Source organism: Acanthisitta chloris, unplaced genomic scaffold (genome assembly GCF_000695815.1).
Source record: "Acanthisitta chloris isolate BGI_N310 unplaced genomic scaffold, ASM69581v1 scaffold44826, whole genome shotgun sequence".
In the NCBI taxonomy this organism is placed as follows: domain Eukaryota; kingdom Metazoa; phylum Chordata; class Aves; order Passeriformes; family Acanthisittidae; genus Acanthisitta; species Acanthisitta chloris.
In genome coordinates, this window is record NW_008679467.1 from 2,032 (window position 1) to 26,430 (window position 24,399).

The 24,399-nt window shown below is 46.9% G+C and overlaps 2 protein-coding genes across 2 annotated transcripts in view; one reads left to right on the plus strand and one right to left on the minus strand.

Annotated features, from left to right (window-relative positions):
• Positions 1-4,133, plus strand: part of WDR34 (WD repeat domain 34) — a gene marked incomplete at its 5' end in the record, with an annotated part of 5,816 nt that extends 1,683 nt beyond the window's left edge. The window contains 6 exons of the mRNA XM_009077286.1: positions 363-520; positions 928-1,037; positions 1,713-1,880; positions 2,237-2,469; positions 3,201-3,358; positions 3,895-4,133. Coding sequence (XP_009075534.1) covers positions 363-520; positions 928-1,037; positions 1,713-1,880; positions 2,237-2,469; positions 3,201-3,358; positions 3,895-4,133 — 1,066 coding nt within the window. The remainder of the gene's footprint in view (positions 1-362; positions 521-927; positions 1,038-1,712; positions 1,881-2,236; positions 2,470-3,200; positions 3,359-3,894) is intronic.
• A 319-nt stretch (positions 4,134-4,452) lies between these two features.
• Positions 4,453-24,399, minus strand: part of SPTAN1 (spectrin, alpha, non-erythrocytic 1) — a gene marked incomplete at its 5' end in the record, with an annotated part of 21,077 nt that continues 1,130 nt past the window's right edge. The window contains 33 exons of the mRNA XM_009077287.1: positions 4,453-4,648; positions 5,287-5,434; positions 5,727-5,873; positions 6,310-6,363; positions 6,751-6,947; positions 7,398-7,452; positions 8,674-8,736; positions 10,447-10,464; positions 11,235-11,347; positions 11,785-12,081; positions 12,336-12,545; positions 12,699-12,775; positions 13,002-13,161; positions 13,627-13,725; positions 14,151-14,283; positions 14,360-14,481; positions 14,635-14,755; positions 15,509-15,717; positions 15,931-16,035; positions 16,390-16,527; positions 16,876-17,007; positions 18,728-18,742; positions 19,200-19,362; positions 19,489-19,592; positions 20,128-20,274; positions 20,403-20,600; positions 20,723-20,822; positions 20,995-21,176; positions 21,293-21,437; positions 21,750-21,841; positions 22,465-22,512; positions 23,828-23,863; positions 24,217-24,240. Of these exons, the coding sequence (XP_009075535.1) occupies positions 4,523-4,648; positions 5,287-5,434; positions 5,727-5,873; positions 6,310-6,363; positions 6,751-6,947; positions 7,398-7,452; positions 8,674-8,736; positions 10,447-10,464; positions 11,235-11,347; positions 11,785-12,081; positions 12,336-12,545; positions 12,699-12,775; positions 13,002-13,161; positions 13,627-13,725; positions 14,151-14,283; positions 14,360-14,481; positions 14,635-14,755; positions 15,509-15,717; positions 15,931-16,035; positions 16,390-16,527; positions 16,876-17,007; positions 18,728-18,742; positions 19,200-19,362; positions 19,489-19,592; positions 20,128-20,274; positions 20,403-20,600; positions 20,723-20,822; positions 20,995-21,176; positions 21,293-21,437; positions 21,750-21,841; positions 22,465-22,512; positions 23,828-23,863; positions 24,217-24,240 (3,978 nt within the window). The remainder of the gene's footprint in view (positions 4,649-5,286; positions 5,435-5,726; positions 5,874-6,309; positions 6,364-6,750; positions 6,948-7,397; positions 7,453-8,673; positions 8,737-10,446; positions 10,465-11,234; positions 11,348-11,784; positions 12,082-12,335; positions 12,546-12,698; positions 12,776-13,001; positions 13,162-13,626; positions 13,726-14,150; positions 14,284-14,359; positions 14,482-14,634; positions 14,756-15,508; positions 15,718-15,930; positions 16,036-16,389; positions 16,528-16,875; positions 17,008-18,727; positions 18,743-19,199; positions 19,363-19,488; positions 19,593-20,127; positions 20,275-20,402; positions 20,601-20,722; positions 20,823-20,994; positions 21,177-21,292; positions 21,438-21,749; positions 21,842-22,464; positions 22,513-23,827; positions 23,864-24,216; positions 24,241-24,399) is intronic.

The following is a 24,399-nucleotide window of genomic DNA, read 5'->3' on the forward strand; positions in this document are numbered from 1 at the left end:
CTGTATGTTAGTTGCTCCTTCTGCTCTCCCAGCCTACAGCTGTTTGCAGATTAGAATGTGGTGGCTGTGGGTTCCCTCAGCAGAATTCCCTTCCATGAACTTTCCCTATGTGCCCTTTTGATTGTTCCCATTGTCTGAATGGTGAGTAGGTCTTGGAATAGGGAATCATCCTCCAGGCTTATAGGCTGGCACTTTGTTCCATGAGCACAGACATGTACCCTGGCACAGACTCTGTACACCAGCCCACAGAGAGGTTCCCTCACCTCAGTTGTCCTTCATGCCCCATGGGGCATCCCAGACCTGTGCTGGTCTGGGATCCTCTGTGCAACACACAGGGCAAGATGTAGTTTCCTCTCCTTCAGGTTGGATGATGGGGACTGGAGCACAGGAAAATCCTATGTTTGCACCTGGAACCTGGACAGAAGAGGGTTGAAGCCACAGCACCCAGACCTGGTGGTGGATGTCCCCAGCTCTGTCATGTGCCTGGCCTTCCACCCCTCCCAGCCCTCACTGATAGCTGGTGAGTTGCTCTTGCCTCAGACCTTGCCTGGAGCACACCCTTGTATCCTGCAGCCTGGAGCCTTTGGTGTCTGGCTGAGCTCAGCCTCATTTCTTGCAGAAGTAACAAGTGTTACAGCTCCTCAAACAGAGGAACTAACACTCACCAACATGGATAAGTGCACTGTTGCCTCTGAACAGGGACTTGATACCTCTTCAGTGCCATCTGTCTTTTTTATCATCTCATGAGATGACAGAAGGAAATCCAGCCCTGGGCTTAAGAGAAGACTGTACTTATTCCAGCAGAGCTCCATTCTCTTACACCAGAGCTGATTGTGCCCTGGACAGAGCTGCCCATGGTCTGTTCCCCCCATAGCTCCATTTGTTCTGAGCTGTCAGATCTTAGCTGTTCTATCCTTGTCCTTTCAGGTGGCCTTTTCAGTGGGGAGCTGGTGGTGTGGGACACCAGCAGGACAGAAGACCCTGTGATCTGGAGGACAGGGATGACAGATGACACTCACACTGACCCAGTTTATCAGGTAACAGACCACAGCACAGTGCTGAGGTGGGGGAGTACACTGGTCTGTGCTTGCAGACAGGCTGCAACATTTCAGCACTGATATTCTCTTTGGTTGGCTGTTTTCCCCCAAATTAGCTACTGTAGAGGCATTTGTTGAACTCAACACTCATGCTGTAACAAAATAACTTCTCACTGTCCCAGAGAAATGAGGAACAGGCCCATTCCCATGCTGTAACCATCTCTCAGTGCAGATACAGCCAACAGGAGTTGGAGTGGTTTAAAAACACAAGACTGGTCCTTGGTTGGGAGCTTAAAGCTGCAGGCTCTGAGGGGATGTACAAGCATGTCTTGCAGTCTGACTTCCTAAGGATTTGTCCTTCTGGGACCCTGTGCCTCTGGGCAATCTGTGCATCTGAAAGTCAGGAAAATGCTGCTGGTTGTAGCTGGGTACTATAAACACTCTGTGCCAAACACAAGGACAGGTAAACCACAGCAACTGCAACTGAGAGCTCAGCCCTGAACACCTACCTGGGTGCATTTCTCTCCTCACATCCATGTCTGTGCCAGCTGCCAGCAGGAGCTGGTTTGGCACGGGCTCAGTGGCTGCTCCCGTGGCATCCCGGCGGGTCCAGGCACTGTGGACTGCATAGTTGTCACAGTGCCCCTTGTCCTGAGCTCATGGTTTTTGGAACAGGTTAACTGGTTACCTGACCCCAAGCACAGAACCCACTCCAGACTGCTGAGTGTGTCAACAGATGGGAAGATCCTGGTGTGGAGGGAGGAGCGGGACGGTCGGCTGGGCTTGGACGAAGGGTTTGCCATGGTGGCTCAGCAGAGCCGTGGCAGCACTCGGCTGAAGAAGGTGAGTTCAGCAGCTCAGAGAAGGCTGATTCTACAAAACCACTTTAACCCTGGAGCCACATGTCAGAGCTCACCCTGCACATGAGCAGGGGCAGGAACAGCCCCTTTTGAACATACTAACTCTTAATTCCCCTCTCCCTTCCACAACTGGAATCACTGTTAGAAGTGGTAACAGCTGAGGTTTGCCATGCTCTAAAGAGAAGCTGCCAGGATGGGAAAGTTACTTGTGATGATATATATGAATCCCTTTGCAGGAAGATGCTGCAGAGGCTAAAGGCTGAGCAGTGAGCAGCCCACGGGGATCCTGTCAGGGCTCTCCCTGCTGCTCTGACACCTGCTCTGTCTCTCTTTCTCCAGTTGGCCTGGGGAGAGGCAGCTGTGGGGGTGACCTCCCTCTCTTTCTCACACTTTGACCCCCGTGTGTTCGTGGTGGGTGTGGAAGGAGGCTGTTCCCTGAGATGCTCCACTGCAGCCCAGGCTGTGGCTGTCCATGGCACAGGCAGCTCCGTTCCGCTCCGGGCGCCGGCTGAGTTTGCCTTCTCCCCACACGCTGGACCCGTGTACTCTGTCAGCTGCTCCCCCTTCCACAGGCAAGTGCTGCACCTTGGACACTGGTAGTGCCTGGCTCTAAACACACGTTTTCTAGACACTTGTGGGGAGGGGTGTACAAATTCCTAGCAAGGGTCACCTAGCATTGGAAACTTGAGGAGAAAATGTCCACTGGCTCTGGTGGAGTTGCCAACTGCATGTGGGCACATGAGCAATGTTAGCACCTTCCCTAGATCATCCTGGATGTTAGTATTACAGATCAGTTTAAAGACAAGGGGTGGAGCTGAAAAAGTCCTTCCCTTGTCAGTGCTGAAGTGATCTGCCCATCAAAAATCTTCCTAGTGGCTGGCAGAATTTAAATGAGCAGCTCTGTCTGTGCCAGCAGCTCACCCACCATCCAGGGAGGCCCCAAGCCACGTTTCTGTGGAACATGCTGACAGCCCAGGTTTGCATTTAATTTGCATGAGACAAGACCAGCTCTAACAATGCTCAGCTCTAGATCAGCAGTTCTCAGGCATCCCTGGCCCACAACCCACCAGCAACTCTCAGTGGTCAACACAAGCCCTCATTAAGCTTAATTGAGGGCAGTAACAAAGCTGCATCTCTCCAGCTCAGGGCACAGCTTGGCATTCACCGCATTAGGAGACACACTCAGACCTTACCAGAGCAGGAATATTGTCCGAGGTCACAATCCTTGACTGATTTTTTTTCCTCTATCTTTAGCAATAAAACAAAAACATAAAAGTTGTTTCTTGCTTCCTCCCTCCCCCAGGAACCTCTTTCTGAGCTGTGGGACTGATGGGCAAGTTCACCTGCACTCCATGCTGCAGGCACAGCCCCTCTTGGCTCTGCAGCTGTCCAAGAAATACCTGTTCTGTGTGCGCTGGTCTCCAGTTCGACCTCTGGTCTTTGCAGCTGCCTCTGGGGAAGGTAAGTACCTGCAGGTGCTTCTCTTGGGCACAAAACTCAGTGTGCTGGGTACTAATTAGTACAAGTCAATTGCACTGAAAAGCAGCTCCTACAGGCAGAGAGCAGAGACTGTTGTTTGCACTGTGTAATTAGTACAATGGAGTAATTTCTACTTTATCAAGGCCAGTCAGTTTTTTCACTTTTGATGGTACCTTTACATCTGCTGCCACAGTCACTCACAGGGCAACAGGCCAAAACTTATTCCATATTTGTTTCTGGCATTTACTTTCAGAACTAATGGATTAAAACAAGAACTTTTTCCGTAGAAAACTGCCCTAAAATTTCTCAGTTACAGAATGGAGATGTCACAGAGTTTGGAGAGCTGGTTTCAGGTCTGACAGCAGAGTAAATCCATGCTGTCCTGCAGTGATGTCAGCTCTCTGTGGCAGTCAGCAGGGAGGGAAACAGCTTAAAAAGCAGTTCTAAGTTCCAGATCAAGCAGATACTCACCAGCTGTTCAATACAACCTGCACTGCCATCAGTGTCTGTGTCTGTAGGAGAGCTGCACCTGCTGGACCTGGCCAGGAGCTCACAGAAGCCCACGGTGTCCCTGAGGCAGGCAGCAGGCAACTGCCCCGTGTACTGCCTGGAGTTCAACATCAAGCAAACACAGCTCCTGGCAGCAGGGGATGCTGCTGGAACTGTCAAGGTCTGGCAGCTGAGCTCTGAGTTCACTGAGCAGGGACCCAGGGAGGTGAATCACCTGGAGCAGCTGGCGAGTGAGAGCATGGACTAAAGCAGCAGCACAAAAACTGCATGAGGTTTGTTAGTGTCCTGACTCACCTGTTCCAGTGCTGGCCTGGAAAACACAGGTAACCCCCAGCTGGAGTTACACCCATGGAACAGTTAAATCTGCACTGAACCATTAAACACGAGGTGATGTGGTTCGACCAGTAACTTTTATTGAAGCACACTGCAACATGTTTCTTTTCCCTAAGAGTTTTTAAGCTAAGCAATTTAAGGTTACATCATAAAGTAACACTGATTATTGTAGAGCACAACGAGAGAGAGAGAGAGAGAGAGAGAGAGAGAGAGAGGAGAAGAGAGAAAGAGAGAGACACATGCAGAGCTACAGTCAGCAAACGTGAGCATGTCCTTTGCAACTTTTGGTACTAGTGTTCCAGATCAATTCACAAAGAGTGAACGTGTGAATTCTATGTAGTCGTAGGCAGAAGGCAATTCTCGGCCCTTGCCGTCCATGTAGGGCTTCATGTGAGAGATGCAGTAATCAGCCTGTTCCCGGGTCAGGTTCTGAAAGAGACAGCACAGAGCTGGAGACAGGCTCTGGGGCTTCTGCAGGCACAGCTCCACCCAGCATGGAAATGCTCAGGCTGCTGGCATGGTTTGGCTAAGGGGTGGAAGGCCTGACCAGAAACTTCCCACTGAAGACAGAACAGGTAACCAACATGAGGAAGCAGTGCAACCTCTTTATCTCTCTGCCAGCTGGTGGGATTCAGACAGGAAAAACTTGCTGTCTTGGCAGGGCAGGGCGAGGGAGGAGATGTTCATACTGTCTAAGCTTAGGCTAAAGCTTTTCCTTTGAATTGCTGTCTGGAAAAACATCTCCCTCTAGTCTCCCAAGTGATGAAAGGGAAGCTTTGGCTTCTAAGGACAGCACATTCTCTTCCTGAGCCTTTGAGTAGCTCTTGTTATCCTCTATGTGAGCAGTTGTTTAGCAGTTAAAGCTTTTCCTCTTCCTCTATAGAGCCAAGAGAGCAACTGAGTCAAGCTGTTACTGCAATTTCTGCGTTTGCTGCAGAGATTGCCCTGGCAGGGTCAGAACTGGCTCAGCTCCAGTGACAGGAGCCACCAAACCATTAGTCCTGGGCTTTGTTAGCAATCCGTAAAGTCTTGTCTGCTCCTCCCCAGGGGCCACAACCAGTACCTACCTGGTACAGCTCCTCCTTGGTCACATAGGGCTTCCCCTCGGAGCTGAGGGCGCGGAACGCGCTCTCGATCTCCTCACTGGATTTCACGTTCTCCGTTTCCCGGCTGATCATGAAGGCCATGTACTCCTGCAGCGACACGTGGCCGTCCCTGCCAGACAGACACAGCACATCAGCACCTGCAGCATGGTGTCCCCAGGCCCTCTGCAGAGGGGTGGAACTGCTCTGGGAGCAGCGAAAGTCTTAACACAGGAAATTCAACACCAGATGATTTTCTCAAGCGAGTTTCTCCTTCACAAGTGTCAGTCTCACCTTCACAAAGACTTTCAGGAGATGTGAAAACCACTATAGCCTCCCCAAGCAGAAGCAAGCACAGCTCTGTGAGGGACCTATCAGAGCCAACTCCCCAGTGACACCCACACAGAAAGGTCCAACCCACATACCTGTTGGGGTCTACAGTGTCAAGAATAGACTCAAACTCAGGGTCTGGTTCTCCTTCCTCAACCATGGGCAGGTCATAGCCGAGAGAGCGCAAGCAAGACTTAAACTCCTGGTGGTTAAGTCGTCCAGATTTGTCCTTGTCAAAGTGCCTAAAAGCATAAAACCAGAGCCCATGTTAAGTGTCACTTGTTGAGTTCTCCAAACTAGAACAGATTATAATGAGCACATCTTCTGGACAAATGAGCTTGAGCCAATAAATAGTTCTGTCTAATGCGCATAGTAAGCACAAATTCTTTTACTTTGCTTAAGAAGCATCCCAAAAGAGGCTGTATTCCCAGCTGGAATGCATTGGTACTCCCAGTTGTTACAGCACTTTGCCCCCAGGAGAGGCTCTAGGGTGGCTGTGGCTGTGCCCTGCCAGCAGCAGGGGCTGGAGGCTGTTGCCCTCTGGCAGAGCTCAGAGCAGCTCAGCACAGGAGACAGTAAAGGAGTCACAAACAGCCAGAGCATCCTGCAAACCAGAGCCATCGCCATGCCAGAAATGCCTCCCAAACATTCCTCTGGCACGTGTTCCCTGCAACTCACTTGAACATCATGCTGAACTCCTTCAGGGCCTCCTCAGTGACTCCAGTGGTGTTCCTGAAAAAAAAAGCAGGGAAGCTGGTGAACAGTTCCTAAGCTGTGAACTCTGCTGAGCTCATGTATTCTCACCCAGGGGCTGCACCTCACAGGGAGGACAAAGGAGCAAACAGTCATTCCATGTGGTGACACTTGCACACACTTCCCACAGTTCCATGGAATAAATCCATTCTGCTAAGCTCTTGCCATTGCTCATGGCCAACAGGAACTATTCCAAAACTGCTAACTTCATCCCTCTCCAGGGAACCAGGAGGTGCTGGGGATGTACAAGCTCATTACATTCCTTAGTCCGAGCAGAGGAGACCACACAAGGTCTGGCTGCAGGCACAGGCAGCTGTGGCTCCTGTCTCTTCCCTCACCCCAACCCACACGTGGGCTGGGCAGTACCTGGCTTGGATCTGCTGTTCCAGGTTGTGCTGCATCCTCATTCCCAGCTGATCCAGCTGGTCCCACTGCTGTGCCAGCCCCACAGTGCTGTGCTCTGTGTATTTGTTGTCCAAGATAAGTGCCTCTTCCATGGCTGCTCCAAGGTCCTCAATCTTCTTCAGCTGGCTCCTCATAGCTCGGATCTCTTGGTGCTTGCGCTGTGAGGAGGGAGAGGAGGAAAATCGTGAAGCACCCAAAAAACTACCTTAAAAATAACACGGGTTAGATTCATGTACATATATTGGGGTTTGGAAAGTAAGATTCAAAACCACGTTCCCCTTCATGCTCCCTACTAGAAACCAACAGGACTTGGAAGTCAGTTCTGGAGTCAAAAACCCCTCTTATTAGGAGGTAAGAGTGTTGAAAATACTGTATATCCTCTCTGCCCTACCCTGCTCCTTCAGGAAAAGGGAGCAAAGAGGAAAACTTTGTGAAAATCAGTGTTGTTTGACTGTGATGTAAACAGAGAATCTTAGAAGTCTCTTCAGTACTCAAAATGTCTAACATCAATTAATATTTTACCCTCTAATTCATGCATTTCCCTGCCCACCCTGTGTTCCCACACTCAGCTGGGAATGCTGCTATAGCCACGAGTCCACATTGCTTACTTTAGTAGCTTCCAGCTGCGACTCCAGCGTTCCTGATTCCTCCACCATGCACGACCTAAACACAGAGCCACAGTGAGAGGATGCACTTACCCCACAAAAAATGGTACGTGGGGCTTGAAATTAACAGTCCTTCCTTGAAATGAAAAATCCTTACAGCAGGATTGTTCTCCTGGAGGTATTTAAACACTGGTTTTGCATTTTGTTTGTTCTGAGACCCATCCTGTTTGAGACTGATGTGCACATTTCTGTCTGTAGTTAATTTCTAGCCCCATTTGAAAGGCAAAGTGATCAGCAGCCACACTTCATGCCAGACTCAAAGCACCCACTTTGCTGGACCTCATAGAATTAGAACTTAGTGCAGTCCCCCCCTGCCCCGTGCCCAGCACACACACACACACACCCCACTGCAGGTGAGTCACTGGAGATGGGCTGTACCTGCCAGTCAGGAACAGGAGCTCTGCAGAGGTGTGTTACAGGGGGTAAAATGGGGATGGTGAGAACTACTGGTTTGGTTTACAAGTCATCTTAACGTGGCATTGTTCCTGCAGAGAGCTACAGAGCTTGTGCTGCTCAGCAGTGGCTGGTGGACCAGGTGCCTTTCCCTCCACACCTCTCCCACACTGCACCCAGAGAAGCTGAGGCACAGCCACTCTCCTCAGTGATTTCCACCCTGAGCTTTAGGCACTGAGCCCCCAACACAGCACATGCAGCTCATCACTGTGCCCGTGGTCTCCCAGGTTCTCCCTCACACAGACTAGCTATGGACAGTCTCGGGATGCTGCTTTCCCCTCCCAAGATCCCAAGCAATCTCTAAGCAGCTGTGTTTGGGAATCTCTGTCCTTCCAACACGTACGGTGAGAGCTCACAGTGAGTGACACACACGTGGGCTGTCCTCTCCTCTGGCTCTGAGGTAACCTAGATCTCAAACCAGGTTTTCATCCCCACTGGAATCTACCCTCCTGACGTGCTTTTTTGAGCTTCTTGAGAAGGGGATTTGAAGTGCTGAATCACTCAGGAGCAATGGAAGTACACCAAACATTTGGGTGTTTCTCACCACAGGGTTAAGGCCCAGACTCAACGCACGTCTAAAGAGACCAAGCGCACGCCCAGAGCCCTGAGCAGGAAGCTGAGAACAACCATGGAAAAAAATCAACAGGGAAACAAACCTCCAAGCATCTCTAAGCCGTGAAAGTTAGTTGGAAGGAAAGCGAGCCTGGGAATTAACAAGTGCGTTTGAAAACCAAAAGTGAGGTAAGAAAATATAAGAGGAAAAAACCTTCCAGATAGATCATCCCCAACTTCATACTGATAGACACGAATGACACGACGATACGCTATGCTAGTCAAAGGAAAGAAACCAAGTGAATTCCAAAAAGGAAGGAAGAAAGAACAGAGGAAAGAACACACCAGAACACAGCCACTGCAGTGGAGCCACACTCCAAGCCAGCACTGCCTTGCAGCAAACACAAGCAAGTACTCCACGAGAGAAAACCACTCAAATGCCAGTTGCACATACACAAAAATGTTGCTATTTTCATGAAAGTCACAAAAAGGTCTCACGAAGAGACAACCTGAAGTCTTGCAGTTCTCTAATCTATATTCTTAAAGGCATTTTCTTCCTGAACTCGAAATTCTTCCTCTTCCCTTCCTTCCCCAAAGAAACCTCTTCCAGGCAGCTCCAGGCACACACAAGCGGCTGCAGAGCAAGGTGTTCTCCTGAAGCTCTGCCTCCCCTCCTGCCAAGCCAGGCTAAGCACAGCCAATGCCTCCTGGAACTACATCTGTGGTTTTATCTATCCCCACAGAACCAGGGACATATCCTGCCTGGCCCAGCAGCAGCTCTCTGGCAACGTGTTCAACAAAGGAGCCTGGTGTGGGGATCCCCGGCTCTGACTCTGTGCCTTGTAGTAAATAGCTCCTTTCTGTTCCCTCATTCTTGGATACCAGGACTAAGCCACAGCACCACTGGACAAAGGAGCAGGGAATTCAGCATCCATTCCAGGAAAATCTGCTCCTTCCATTCAACTGTGCAGCAAAAATGGGGCAAATTATTCGTATCTGGCAGGACACAAGATGCTATGATCATTACAGAGCAAAGAAGCAGCACAGTTATCTGCAGAGATTCCACCCTTTTATTAGGAAAAGCTTTCTCTGTAGGAGCAAGGTGCCAGGCTCCCCCAGCCCAGTGCACAGCCTGACACAGCCTCTGCCCCAGCCCAGACACGGTTTGCTGCTGTTTGACATTGTGGCTTGTCACAAAGCTTCCATTGTGCTGCAGCCTCGTCCTGCTGGAGCCATTTAAATGGACAGACACTCTGAAAACATCTAAAGTTCTTCTCATTCCCTTTCCACTTCCTGATAATGACCAACATGTTCTCACTGGGAACTCCTCCCGTGGACTCTGAGTGGGCTCAGAAGTGCTGGCAAACCTCAGCAGTCTGTGGGTTCATGCTGGAAGGTTTGTTTTCTCCTGTCAAGGCTATACTCTGTGTTCGGCAGCAGATTAAAAATGGGGTTTGCATATTTGCTAACTACAGGGGTTTAAGGTACCTGATTTCAGTAAAGCTTTGCAGCAAGAATCTTCCCTTTCTCCTTACCAAAAACAGTCAAAACTTTGAGATTTCATGGTTCTGAGAACAGTTAGAATTAAACATTTGATTTCACTAGGCAAGTCTCTGAATGCTGGAAAATTGGTAATGGCAAGAGTTTGTCTTTGGAAACAGCTCCATTCTCACAGGTCTTACTAATTTAAGAGCCTTTTGCTGTGCAAGCCTCAGGGAGAGCAAGAGTCAGGACTTCCATGCTGTGCCAGTGGCTGTCCATTGAAATTTCCTCTGCCTTTGACTAGGAAATTGTTATGTCTGTACTAGTTTATACTTAACTAACCCCAAATCTTGTTCTCCTGTGTCTGTGCACCTCCGCCACAGATTGCTCTTTTCAAATAAAAGGGGTTCCAGCACAGCTCTCACAAGCAATGTAATGACAGAAGAGAACACACAGACAGCAGAACACATCACCAAAATATAAAGATATAAAATTCAATACTAACCCATCTAGCAGGTAAGTCCTGTGGAATGTGAAGATCCAGACATCAGGCAGCAGGACAGAGACAAGAGAGTAAGAGAGGGACAGAGATTCAGGGGAGGGGGGCAAACATCAGAAAGTTAAAAATCATATTTGTATTTCATTGTTTCATGAAGACACAAACAGAACTATTTGTAAACACAGAGACAGAGAATCAGAGTTACACCAAACAGAACTCACCTCCTGTGACCCCCAGACAGAGACTGTCAGAGCTGCTGCCAGCACTGACTGAGCACAGGCACCTGCAAGGCTCAACCTCACACAGTGGTTACATCTCTCCCCCCTCTCCTAGCAGAGATCTCGTTACATAGCCCCAGGGGTAAGTGATGACAAAGTTTTAACTTCTTTCTCTACTGGAACTCTAGTGACATTGTGAGAGACTGTTCAAAAGGGGCATGAGCAGAACCACCACTGGCACTCCTCAGTCTGCTTGGAGTTGTTTGCTCTCCACCTCCCCAGCTGTGCTGCAGGCTACTTCAGGAGTAACTGGGGAAGAGTGAAGTCCTGGATAACTGGAATTACTACAGGAAAGTTAATTCAGAAACAAGAATATTTGTCAAGTCTGGTGTTTCAGGGCTTTCCTCTCCCCTGTGCCTAATGGGGCCTCCCTCAAATCCCAACTGCAGGAAACGAACAAGTCCTGATGAGCTGTTTTGCTACAGGAGTCATTTACAACTCCAAAGAGATGTAGGATGGATACAAATACTAGCTGAGGCATTCCCTAAAGGCAGTGCCTGGAAAGACAAGCTATACCTGGTCTCCTGAATCCACTGGTGGAAGGCATTGGCATGCTGAGCAAACTCCTGGCGCAGTTTGTCGTTTTCTTCCTGCCTTCGCTGCTCCTTCTGCAGCTCCAGTTCACGTTCCTAAGAGATGAACAGAAGTAGATTCAAACAGAAATCATGGGATTGCTCTCAGCCTGGAGTGGAAAGCAAAACCTGAGAGCTGTACACCAGCACAGAAGCTCAAAACAAGACTGGGTGCTTGGTGTCCTGGATCTCTAGAGACATCCACCTCAGGTGCCAACTCAGAACATTCCTACTCAAGTCCTGAGAGCTGGAATTGAACCAGCAGTTGCTTCACTGCACAGCAGAGATGTTAAACAGGGAGGGAGACACACGTGCTTTGCCTTTGGAAAGGCCACAAATGGAAAACCACAAACACAACTGATAACAGCACAAGTTTACAGCTAATGGTGATTTTTCTTTGCTCGTGAATTTTGAGATATTTTCATCTGTAGTGGAGTGAAGCTCTTGTGCTGATTACCTATGAAGAGTTATTAACTATGAAGTCTCTGACTTGCCTTGATAATTTTCTGCAGATTCCTCCAGGTTTCTTCCAGAGCCTCCATGGTGAACCAGGTGTATGGGTTGGAGGCCACACGGAAGCTCTTGATCTGGCGATCGAGCTCTGCCAGCTGGTTGAAGTCAGCCTGAGCAGAGCTGAGTGAGGAGCGGAAAGCATCGTGGGCTTCCCTCAGGGCTTTGATCTCCTCCAGCGAGTTGCAGCGCACAGGATCCGTCAGGTCCTCCTCAGCGTTCTCAAACCAACTGTTGAAGGCAGATGCCTTCTTTGCAAACGTCAGGAACAGATCCTCCACCTTGGAAAGAGAAAAATCATCCAGTTGTTCAGCGCTGCAAATATTCTGTATGAGCTGATCTGGAATGAGCATGCATCAGGGATAGTTTTGCCTTTCTTACTTATTTCTTGCAAGCACCTCAAAACTTCCGGTGTTCCAGCACCTCTAGAATCATCGGTTACAAAGGCACGAAGAAGCTACAGATGTTGCAAGTGTTGTCTTTTTGTTTCAAAGTGCACAATGAGATTTTTGTCGCCCCACGTTTGGCCACTCACCTTCCTGAAATGCTCCTGAGCCTCCAAGAGTTTCTTTTTCCTGGTGGCAGAATTGGCAAGCAGCTGATTCCAGCGTTTCATCAAGGAAGCATGGCGAGCCTCAATGGCCTTGGACTGGATGTGTTTGGCTGCAACCAGCTGGTCCTTGAGAGCAGTGATGTTTGCAATTCCCTCCTGCTGGAATGCCTGAAGTCCTGCATCGAAGGTTTCCTGATGCATTGAAAGAACAAAGAGTATTTTAGATTGTACTTTTATTTAACCTTCCCAATATCCTGCAGAGATATCAACCCTAAGTAGTGGATTCTTGAAGAGTTCACCTGTTCTCTCCATCCCTCACGGGGTGGCAGGAGCCTCAGCACTCACCTGTTTGGTGAGCAGGGTTTGCACTGAGGAGAGGTCACGTCCGTAATCATCTGTCTTCAGGCTGTTTTCCTTCTCACCTGGAAAATTGAACAGACTCAGTAATGCCATTGATGTCATTGAGATGTCATTTCTCCATCTCAAACATTCCCTCTATTCCACATCAGGTGAGCACAAAAGCATGGATCAGGGACAGGTGTAGGTTTGCTTGTTACAGCAGCACACGAGGGCTGTGGGGATCGTTGGAAATGAAGGAACATTGTGGTTTGTTTGTGACCAAGCAGTGTTCTCCAGCACAGAACATACCTATCCACGACTCCACCACATCTGCTTTCCAGTTGAACTGCAGGAAGGCTGAGTTCTCATCCAACTTGGCTTTCCTCTGAGCTGCTGCTTTCTCCAGATCTGACACCTTCCCTCTGAGCCCCTTCATCTTGGCAGTGATGTTTGCCTCGTGGTGATTGTTCTGTGTGATAGGGGAGGGGGGAAAAAAAGGCATCCTGTATGATTTAAGGTCATCTGAGGCATCCAGGTCATCAGTGACAGAGCAAAGATTTCAAACCAGGAAGATCAGAGAAAAGCTTTGAAAGCAAAACACCAACAGCTTATTCAGCCAAAAAAAACCATGAGTAAGAACTCTTTGAAAAGAGACGACAGAGAAGAGTGATTCTGCTGTGACATGAGGATGTCCTGGGGAGCCTTTGAAAGTTTCTTTACCAGTTCCTGCTCACCTTTTTAATGAGATCGTCTCCGTTAGCGCAGACATCGTTCACCCTGTCTTTGTTGAAAGCAAAACACCAACAGCTTATTCAGCCAAAAAAAACCATGAGTAAGAACTCTTTGAAAAGAGACGACAGAGAAGAGTGATTCTGCTGTGACATGAGGATGTCCTGGGGAGCCTTTGAAAGTTTCTTTACCAGTTCCTGCTCACCTTTTTAATGAGATCGTCTCCGTTAGCGCAGACATCGTTCACCCTGTCTTTGTGGACAGTGAAGTCAGTCTCAAACGCCTCGTGCTTCTTCAGCAAGCCCTGCAAGGACGAGACACAGGCTCCTCTAAAATCACTGCTCACCAGTTAGTGAGCAGGAATTCACTGCTAGAAATCAGGCAGCATAAACGTTTTTGGACAAAAACGATTGATCTTATCTCATTAGCACAACTTGTTGGTTTTCTGATGAGTCAGGAGACTGATACTGACTTCCAGCCTAGCCAAGCCATTTGATGCAACCAGGACTGTCCATAACTGGACAAGAGATGCTACACCAACTGCAAGTCACTTCTACAGAAAATAACCTACTTGGGATGCTGTTCTAAAGTCAATTCCTGTTTTTTTACCATGTAAGCCTTCGAAGGAACTGACAATAACCTCCAAATTGGGCAGTTAAAGAAAAGGTTCGTTATGCTCTAACCAACAAAAATGCAACAGCAGCAAAGTGCTGACAACTTCCTCCAGACCTGGATAGCAGCAAGTGTGTCCCCATAGTCCTCACTGGCTACCAGTGTCATCTTCTCATTGATCCAGGCTTCTTCTTCCTCAACGTTTGCTACAAACTGCTGGTACTCCAGAGACTCCTCCAGGCGCTGACCCCTGCGTGGGAAGGTGAGGTCAGTCACAGGGTCTGTGTGACTCCTAATGAATACTGCATCTTACATGTCTCCCATACCTAGCAGCTGCCAACTGCTTCAGCTCCTTCCAGTGATCCACAAACTGAGCCAGTCTCTGCTGTATCTCCTCCTTTCCAATTGTGTTGTCATCTGAGAGCTTCTTACCTGTGTCCAGAACACCCTGCAAAGCAGAGAAATGCAGTTGATGGAACATCAGCTACTCTCCTCACACACGTTATCTGAGCTTCAGCAAAGCTGTTTTTGGTTTTTATCTCTGCCACAAGCAGGAAAGGCATTGCTTACAGAGAAATCTGCCATGGGAAGAGGCATTTACCTGGATAGCAGGTTCATGGGCAGCTAATTCTGCCTCCAAGCGCTTGTGTTTCTTCCTCAGGTTCTGCACACCAGTCAGGTCTCTGCCATAGTCCTCTGAGCTCACCAACAGTTTCTTCTCTCTAAATTCAAGAAGGAAGAGAGAAAGATAAAATTGGAAAATGACTTCTCTAGGTCAAACCTGACAAAAGAATATAAAAAGACTACAGATAAGGAACTGCCCTGCACAGCACAGAAGCCTTGGATGCAAAACATCATGTACACGAGTTGGTAGGAAAGAGTTGGCTCCTGGCAGCACACTCAAGGTGCTGTGTGGGAGGAAGGGAGAAGGTGACAGAGGACTTCATCATTTCTCCTTGAAGGACAGAATTTCTCTGTACTGTTTTCTTTCTTGCAGTACAAGTGCCTTCTGTGAAGTTTATCTGCAGTTGTGCAATTTTATTTACAAGCACAACACAAGTGCTCTGCCTGCAGTGATTTCCATCAGGTTCACTTCCTTCCTCTTCCTGAGGTACTAACACCAATATGGAAGGAGAATTTGATTCATTACTGAACCAATAAAGTACTTAAAACTGAAAAAGGTTTGGATTTTTGGTAGGAGCTTCCCCAAAAAGACTAGAGCCAGATTTCAGTTATCTGGTCTGGCTCCAAACAGAGTTACTCTGTCCAGTGCAGAGCTTTGCTTCTTGGGGTTTGACCAAACAAAACTGTAGGTAAGAAGCCACACCCAAACTGGAGTTTCCCTGGAATGGGCGGGAAGGCGATTTCTTGCAGAGACAAATATTTACAGAAAAGACAAGCTACAAAGCTACACTAGGAGTGTTGTCAGCAAGCTGGCAGCAAAACCATGAGGCTAGAACTTGCAAAATACACACTTGATCCAGGACTCCTCATCATCCATGTCTCGGAAGAACTGGTGCAGGCGGTGGGACTCGTTGAGCTTGGCGCGGCGCGCGGCCGCCATGCTCTTGATCCTCTGGAAGCGACCGTTGATGGTCTCGCGCTTGTCCTTCACTTGGGAGGTGTCAAAGGCACTGCTGGTCATCAGGCTGTCAGCTTGACTGTTCAGGTCCTTCAGCCGGTCCTGGGCACGTGGGGGAGACACAGTGTGAGTGTCTGGATCTCATTTCTGGGCTTGTTATGTCAGGATAAAAATCAGACTCTGTTGCACAGTCACAGTTTTTGTTAAAAAGCTACATCTCATCAAGTCTGTGACTGCAGCAGGTACCAAAGTGCAGCTGTTAGAAATTACTGATGACTATGATTTGTCTTGCAAAACAAAAAGAGAAAGCAATACCTCGTGAGCAGATATATCAGCCTCCAGCAACTGGTGCTTCTTCAGAAGGTTGTTAACGGATGCCAAATCCTTCCCATAGTCTTCAGATGCCAACAAAGCCTCCACCTGGGGGTAGGGAAGGAAAGAAGAGATGGAGAACAGGTGTTTTCACAAACTCCTTGGAGTCCTAATGCTTTAAAACCACACAAATTACTTCTCAGTTTTCTACAGTGTGGATAAATCTTTGCCTTGTCACCTGTTTAACAGCGAAAGGGTTCCATGCACATTTCCTTCTTCTCACCTTATTATTTATAACTAGTAACACATCCAGAAGATTTTTAGTCACAATAAAGATTGTTTCCCAAATAAACCCAGACTTGCTCAAAGGTAGACAGTGCTCTACAGAATCCACATCAGCAAAGGGAAAAAAAAATATTAGAAAAACTAGTCCTGCAGGTCATTAATTCCCATCCGAGTTACCTCTGAAAGCCAAAAGTCAAAGTCCTTGATTCCAGTATTGAAGTTCTGTTGCTTATTAGCTTCTTTCAGCTTCTGACTCTTCTCTGCTGATTTCTGCACCAGGAATTGCCACTGGTCAGCCAGGGCAGCCAGACGTGCCTGTCAGAAAATGGGAAGGATAAGTAAATGCCACAAACTGAAACACAAGTTCTGATAAATGTAAAATCAGATGTGGTGCAAGTTTGGCTGTTGCTTCCAGAGATGCAAACTACAGTCACTATTTCCCAGCTATAATCCAGTTCCACTTTCACATCCTGATTACATGATTAGAAAACTTCTCATCCTTGAGAGCAAAGCAGAACGTTCACCTGATTTCTACTGCACAGCTCAAACAGGAAAGCTTCTGTCAAACAAGACTTGTTTGAGAGGGACACTCTCCTCCCTCAGTTATCCAACTCCTTGTCAAAGCAAAAACCAAGGATGCCCTTTCAGCCTTGCTTCTCTCACCTTCACAGCATCCTCACTGCCAGCACAAGCTCCTCTGTCGATCAGCGAGTTGCCCATGTCGATGACGCCGCGGATCCGATCGGCGTTGGCGTGGAGCTCAGCCTCAAAGGCCTGGTGCTTCTGGTGTTTGCTCTGCACAGGACAGACCCAAAACTGTTAGAGACTGGACAAAGGGCTCCTCAGCTGTTCTCATGGGCTGAGAGGGCAGCACAGCACACATGGAGAGGTTTGTGTATAGGCTGAGCTAAACAAGGTGTGTCTCAGTAGAATCCTCACTGCTCACTCCAGTGATAACTCTCGTTACTCTGAATAACCATCAGGCTTTGCCTTGGCAAAACTGTGGCTGAGCTGAACACAAAACTCAGGCAACACCTTCTGCACTTCACAGGTGCCTGTGCAACATTCCCTGCATTGAACTGAGCTGTCACTGCAGGAAAACTTCCTCATTTCCAATGAACTCCATGGAAAAGCAGCACTTACACCTTCCCTGAGCACTTTCATCATCTCCTCTACTCCTATGTAGTTTCACAAATGTCTCTTTACCTTCCTAATCTACAGGTAACAGAAATCTCTGCTCTGGTCTGTTTTCTGCACAGCTTTGATGTGACTCAGTCATACACGACCACAATTCTATAGGTCATTAATGCATTAACAGCCCAAAACCTCTGTAAAAACATAACTGAACTATTTGTTACAGATTTTTCTCTGCCAAGTGGAGAGCACCATGAGAACAACAGGAGCCTTGGTGTGGGAGGGAGTGTGCAGCTCTCACGTATCCACAATCCATCCACCCACCAGGAAGATGACAACAGCACACGAGTGACAAGACAGAATTTGCAAGTGTTAACTGGAAAAGCTAGTTAACATTGGACATGGGGAGAGAGTGCCCTGGAGAATGGAATGAAAGGAAGTGTTAAATTAAAAATAAAAGAGGGAAAACACTACAGTGCTGGCATGAGAAATTCTGCATGAGCTGCTTGGAGAACTGTGAGTCCCAAATGCTGAGATTGTAAATCATCCCTCACAGCTAGATCTACCAACATGGAAAATTCGATTTCAAAGCTGCCAATTGCACATCTCCATGTCATTACCATGACAACAAATCCCAGACAAGCTTCTCTGCTTTAACAGAAAATCCTATTTTTTTTTCAACTACAAAAACCCCCAGTAATTTAATGTACCACAGCCTGAAGTGACAAATGATTCTTTCTTTTCTCACTCATCAGCTTCCCTTCTTTGTTCTGGCTTCTCCCTCCATATATCCTCGTTTGGCTCCACTTCTTGGATTCTTACAAGTGCTGTCAGCTTTCCAGCCTGTGCATATCTTTTTCTAGGGTGTTCTTTCTGTATGATTCCCTTCAAAGCCACTGCTGCAAGAACTAAGCCATCCAGATCTACCATCTACTGAACCCTCCACCTTGATTCTGCAGGCACAAGCCAACAGCACTGGCATTATGTCATGTGTTAAATCACCACCAGTGATGATCAGACAGGAGGATGGCAGGCCAGACAACCAAGCCTCTGAAAAAGGAGGCTAGAATCCCATTTCCCTATGAGATAACTCCTAAAAACGCCCCAATGACATCACTGATACACCCCAAATTAAACAGATCATGCAGAACACCTGCAAAACAAAGAGATAAATACATGATGCTGAATAGGCATGAACAAAAAAGCCACACCCAGAACATGAGGCTCAGCAGCTGCACCTGGATGGAGGTCAAGGGCTAAGAGAAAACAAAGATTGCATGAACTGATGGATGGAGCAGCGACTGCAACCAGAGCTTGGGCTCACACAGAAGCTACACAAAGAAAGTAAATTCACATACCAGGGCTAGTCCAAACTACTTACCAGCAGTTTGGAAAGCTACAAAACAGATTGAGAGAACTAGTTCAGTGCATTCATACTACTTCATAAACCAGAATTAAAACATCAGAGGTAACTTTATTCCATACTATCCAAAAATAAATGAGATTTCACATCTTATAACCAAAGAGAGAGGAGACCCAAGAACTCCATTGCCTGATTTTGTTGTCTAGGTGCTGAGACAGAACAGCTACTTGGGTTTCTTCCAGAAACTTGCTGCAGATACCACATATCTTATTAATTATATGCATGAATAATTAATTACATGCATGAATAATTACTGAGTGAGTTCTATTTTTGGGTTTCCTTTCATGCATAATGTAACTTCCATTTTCTCCTTGTTAAAAGGAGACCGTGTCCAACACGATGTCTGATTTTGCCATCCCTGAACCAGAATTCCTGAGCATGGCTCTTCCAGCCTGGGGGTGCTGTGCCAAGTTAAAAGAACCACACTCACCTGGATGTTTGTGGGGTCCTTATATGACTCATCACTTGCAGTCTGCAGCTTTTCACTGATCCAAGCTTCTATTTCATCCACGTCACGGCTGAACTGCTGCAGTGTCTGAGACTCTCCCAGCTTCGACCTCTTCTTAATCATCTGCTCCTTCAGGCGAAGCCACCTGCAGCCACCCAGTGCAGACAGTGAGTGAAGCACCAGGACACAGCATCACCTCCACAGCCACCAAACGGCAGCAAAGAGCATTTTGTGTCAGTCGGTGCCTGCACCCCCCCAGGGCAGCACTGACCTGTCCAGGACCTCCTTGCGCCTGCTGGCAATGACTCCCTTGGCATAGTGATCTGCAAGGATCAGCTGGTCAGCAAATGACTGCAGGACAGCAATTTTCTCCTCCTGTTGGAAACACAAACCACGAATTAGAGCTGTGGTTCCTTCAAGTCAAGTGATGAGAAGGATTGGAATGGAATAAGCCTTTTTTAATTCTTTGACTATACAGCAGTGTAAATGGGACTCTGCGAAGGAAATATCTTCTACAGCACTGCAGAGCTCAACTGCAGAACACCTTTCATTGTGGCAGCTAGGGAAAAAGTATCTTTTGGACCTGAAGCTCAGCAGTGTGAACTCCTAAAAAATCTAGGTAGCTTCCTCTAACAAGAAACTGGAAAAATACCCTTTTCTGTCATGAAAAAAAAAAGGAGAAAAATAATTTCAAATCAGTAAAAGAGTTAGACAAACACTTGCCACTATTCCTGCTCTGTCTGTAGGCAGTGAAATACCTCCAGACCTGCTGCTTAAGCTACTGCTAAACTGCAGCAGATCCTACAGGGCTGAATATTGTGGCTTTACAAGCCACACGTGGCAGGAACCTCCTTTGCTAATAACCCACGTCAGAAAAACTAAACTGTCTTACTTCAGCCACACTCCTCACCTGGACATTGATGGCTTTGTCAAAATCTTCATGTTTCTTGATGAGAGCCTCCACACTGTCCAAGGAGTCTCCTTTATCTTCTGTGTTGAGGAAAGCCTCCCTGGCAGCCATCCAGTTTTCAGCCTGTTCACAGTCCCTATGAAACAGCTGTGGGGAGACAAAAAAAACAACTCCAAAGCATAAGCAAGACAGTCCAAGAGCACTGCCATCACTGTGAGTGAATGAGCTCTCTTATGAAAGAGGAATTCTCTCTCTTTTCCCAACTGCAGCAGTACCTGTAGCTCCAGGCACTGGTCCAGCATCATCCTGCGCTGCACCCAGGCCTTCTCCAGGTCTGTCCGTTCCTGGTCCAGGACACCCAACTTCTCCTTGATCTCTGGGCTGGCGTAGTGTCCATGAGCCAGAAGTTGTTGCCCAAACTGTTCAAATGCCTGGAAAGTGCCAGCCCTGGCATCTATTTCCGTGCGGTGTTCCTGCAAGGGGCAGAGATGTGTTCAGTAACCAGAGCTGGAAGCTGATCTATTTTTGGCACTCTAATGGGAAAGTGTCAGATAAAGAAAAGCTGATGTTCATGATACACTCATCCTGCACACACCTGGTGCCTCTCCAATAAAGCTTCAGCTCCAGTCACATCCTTTGCCAGTTCATCTGATGAGACCAGGCCCCGGATTCCATTGATCCAAGACATAAGATCCCTGTGAACACACATTAATAGGGAATTTTTACCTCTCTCCATTGAAATAAAGCAGAATGGGGACAACAGTCCTTTTTTGAACCCTCCCCAGAAATATTCCCGTGGAACAATAAACCACATATGCTTCACTACTGATAAAACAGACAAAGTGAGGAAGGGAACAGCATCTTCACCTGAAGTCACTGAGGAAACGCTGCAGGTCATGAGAATCCCCAAGCTTCTCCTTGCGCTGGTCAGCACGTTTGCCCAGGCTATTCCAAGCCTGATTCAGCTCAGTACATTTCTCTTGGAGATCTTCAGCAGATTCTGGGTGTGACTGGATCAGTCGTTGAGCAGTTTCACCGAGAGAATTCACCTGGAATTAGAGAAAGGGAAATAAACACAATGAAGACAGAGAAAAACTTTTCTATAGTTCAATCATTTCTGCTAGATGAAAAGAAGCTTTTGGTTTTGTCCTGCTCCCAATCTCACCTTGTCTCCCAGAGCTGCCAAGTCTCTCTCAAAGCCTTCGTGCTTGCGCTGCAGAGCCTGCACACTGGCCAGGTCATGCCCGTAGTTGTCTGTGTTTAATGCTTGATTCTTCTCCTCTATCCACTCTTTGGTCTCATCAGCATCTCTAGTTTGAGGGAAGGGAAGGCAAAAAGAGAATTCGAACAGAGTTCAGACCTCTCAATCCCTGCAGGCTGCCGACTTCCAAAGCAGCTCACATAGGTGATGGTTGGATTAAATATTTCCCCAAACAACACACAAAGTATTCCAGACCTCCCAAGCCTGCAGAAATTCCATGCTTCCATGTTAACAAGTCTCCTAGGAAAACTTTCCTAGGTCCAAATTCCCCTGAACAAGCTAAGGGTTGGAACAGGTCCCACTGTGTTTTAGAACTCTTAAGAGACAGAGCATTTTACTGAGCCAAGAGCAAGGAGCTCACCTGTGGAACCTCTGCACCTCGTGGGCACTGCCCAGCAGCTGACTCCGCTCCTCTGCCAGCTGCTGCAGCGATCTCCAGCGCTCGTTCAGCTCCTGCAAACACACACCCCCCTGACACTCAGATCACAGCTTACTGCACCACAAACGCTTCTGCTCGACTCACTGAAGCTTTATGAATCCAACAGAAAACTTCAGTAACCAGAACATTTGTTCATGGTGCTTAGGTGCAGCATCTCCCTTGTGCTGACACCTCAAACATGCCAACAATGCCTGACTTCATCTCTACTCTTACAGGGCTTATTTCAGGGTCTGCTGAGAACCCCAAGAGCAATGCTGGAAGATTTCCTCAAACAGCTCTGCTTGTTTCTTTCACACTGTGTAAACCTCATCAGGCAATCAGTGAGAAATGAAAAGTCAAGATTGGCCTTTCACTACAGGTGAAGGTTCCTATATTCTGCTCAATCCCAGAATGCACAAACTCAAGCAGCCTAGTTAAATAAAACAGTTTTCAGGGTTTCTCCTGAGATGTAAAACCAAATTATTTTATGTAAATGATAATGATGTAACCTGAGAAGCAAAATACTAAATATGTCAATGCTACTTTCAGTAAGTTGATTCAAAAGGGTTTATGAAGCTTAATGAGAGACAAAGATGGAAGAGGAAGGTACAAAACCTCTTCAGCTGTTAAATCAGCTCAGAAAAAGTTGTGTGGTTACCTTGATGGAGTTGAAGGTTGCCACTGTGTGCACCATCAGTCGTGCAGACTGCGAGAGAAGGCAGAAATAACAAAGTATGGCATTAAAGTCAACTCTAACCAAAGCCAAAACCAGAGGTAAAACTCCTTAAAAATCCATCAAAAACACAGACTTTGTGAAGTCCAACTCTGCAGAATGCAGGAAGAAACACCTGAGATTCTAAAGGTCTCAATGGAATCTGTTAACTCTTGAATTTTATCTTTAGATAAACTTTAGAAAGTTTAAAAATACTTTAGAACTTTTTTTGCTTAAGATGAAAGAGAAGGATGTAAATTGCAAAAGCAATTAGAACTAATTGGTTGCAATACCTAATATGTTACAGAGCAGAGCAAGAAGAGTTTCAGATTTACAAGTGAGTCCTGTCTAGTTAGTGTGAACTGAAGCAAACAACAATACAGGACAATAGTTTTAAGGACAAAGGAAAAGAAAATTTAAAGGGAATGTTCAGTAAGTTAATTAAAAGCTCTAAAACTCTTGGCCATAGGGACAGAAAAAAGCCCCAAACCACCAAATGGTTAAACTCTTCGCTGAAATTTTGGCACAATCAGCTTAGCAGTTAATCCAAATGTTTCTAGAACATCATGAAAACTGGTGAAGTTCAATTAGAAAAGTGATGACCAATTCTCTCCAACATGCAAAATCTGCTATTCTGACAAGGATGATTTCTTGCACAGTTGATTCATATACACAGAAAAGAACTTAGAGTTTGGCAAGTTACTATGATAACCTTAAATTCAACATGTGCATGTGTACAAACTGTTATAAAAAACTATTCACAGTCACCAGCTCTTGAGACAGCTGCATTTTCTGTCAGAGCATTGCACACTGATTTGGTTTTCCCACGTTCACACAGCTTAAAAGATGTACAAGCAGCTTTATGTCTAACAGGGTGGAGGTTCACCATAAAACATGTGAATGAAATACCAGGGAAAAGCACAATGTTGGGCACTGACAAAAATGTTTCAGGTATTTTTGTGCATCAGCAGGTGACAGATTCCACAACAAGCTAGGAATGAATGGACAAAGGCTTGTTCTGCCTGTTGCAGAAAGTGAGCTGGAGGTGACTAACAGAGGACATAAGTACAGAATATTCCTTACTGAAGGAATATTGACAAAAATGGCTTTGACTTTCAGGGATAAAAACACCTTGGGTGTAGCAAGCAGAACAAAAAGAACTCATGCTGAGTGCACAGGGACTGTCCCACACCTAGCACCATGCACCACCTTAAAGTGTTGGTATGAAACCTGCATGGTCTAAAAGAGATGACATGGCATAGTTCTGTTTTACTGTCCTGAGGTGTGTGTGCTGAGCAATGACACCTACCTTCCAGGGAGAGGCTGTCTTAGAATCAGTTTCATCCTGTTTGAGAAGGTGAAGAAACAGCTTTAAATAGGAAGCAGAATCTAAAACTAATCAGAACATACCGAAAAGTTTTGGAAGATCTCCATGTTCAATCCTTAACAGAGTCAATACATTCCTACACATAAGTGTCTGTATCATTTTGGGTTATCCTGCTTGCTTAGGTTAGTGATGTGGGGCAGGAAACACTCAGGAAACAAAGGGACCAAAGATAAGAGAATCTTTATATGTCCATTCAAAGTCATTAGAGAGTTGCACCATAGAAATGAGTTAGAATCATGGCTCAACTTCTACTTGTACATCCCAAACCTGTTAGAGCTGCCACAGTATCCTCCTCAGGAATTAACACTCACCCTGGGCATCATCCCGTAGACTTCCTGCAAAGCACAAAGAACAAACAGGTTATTTTCTAACAGAAAGAACATTTTTACTGTGCTTAGGAAAGGGCAGAAAGCACAACTGCTTCCACCCTTCTACAAACTGGTAACCAGTATGTCCTTAAGCTAAATGCTGCTCAGCCTAAATGTGTGAGCAGG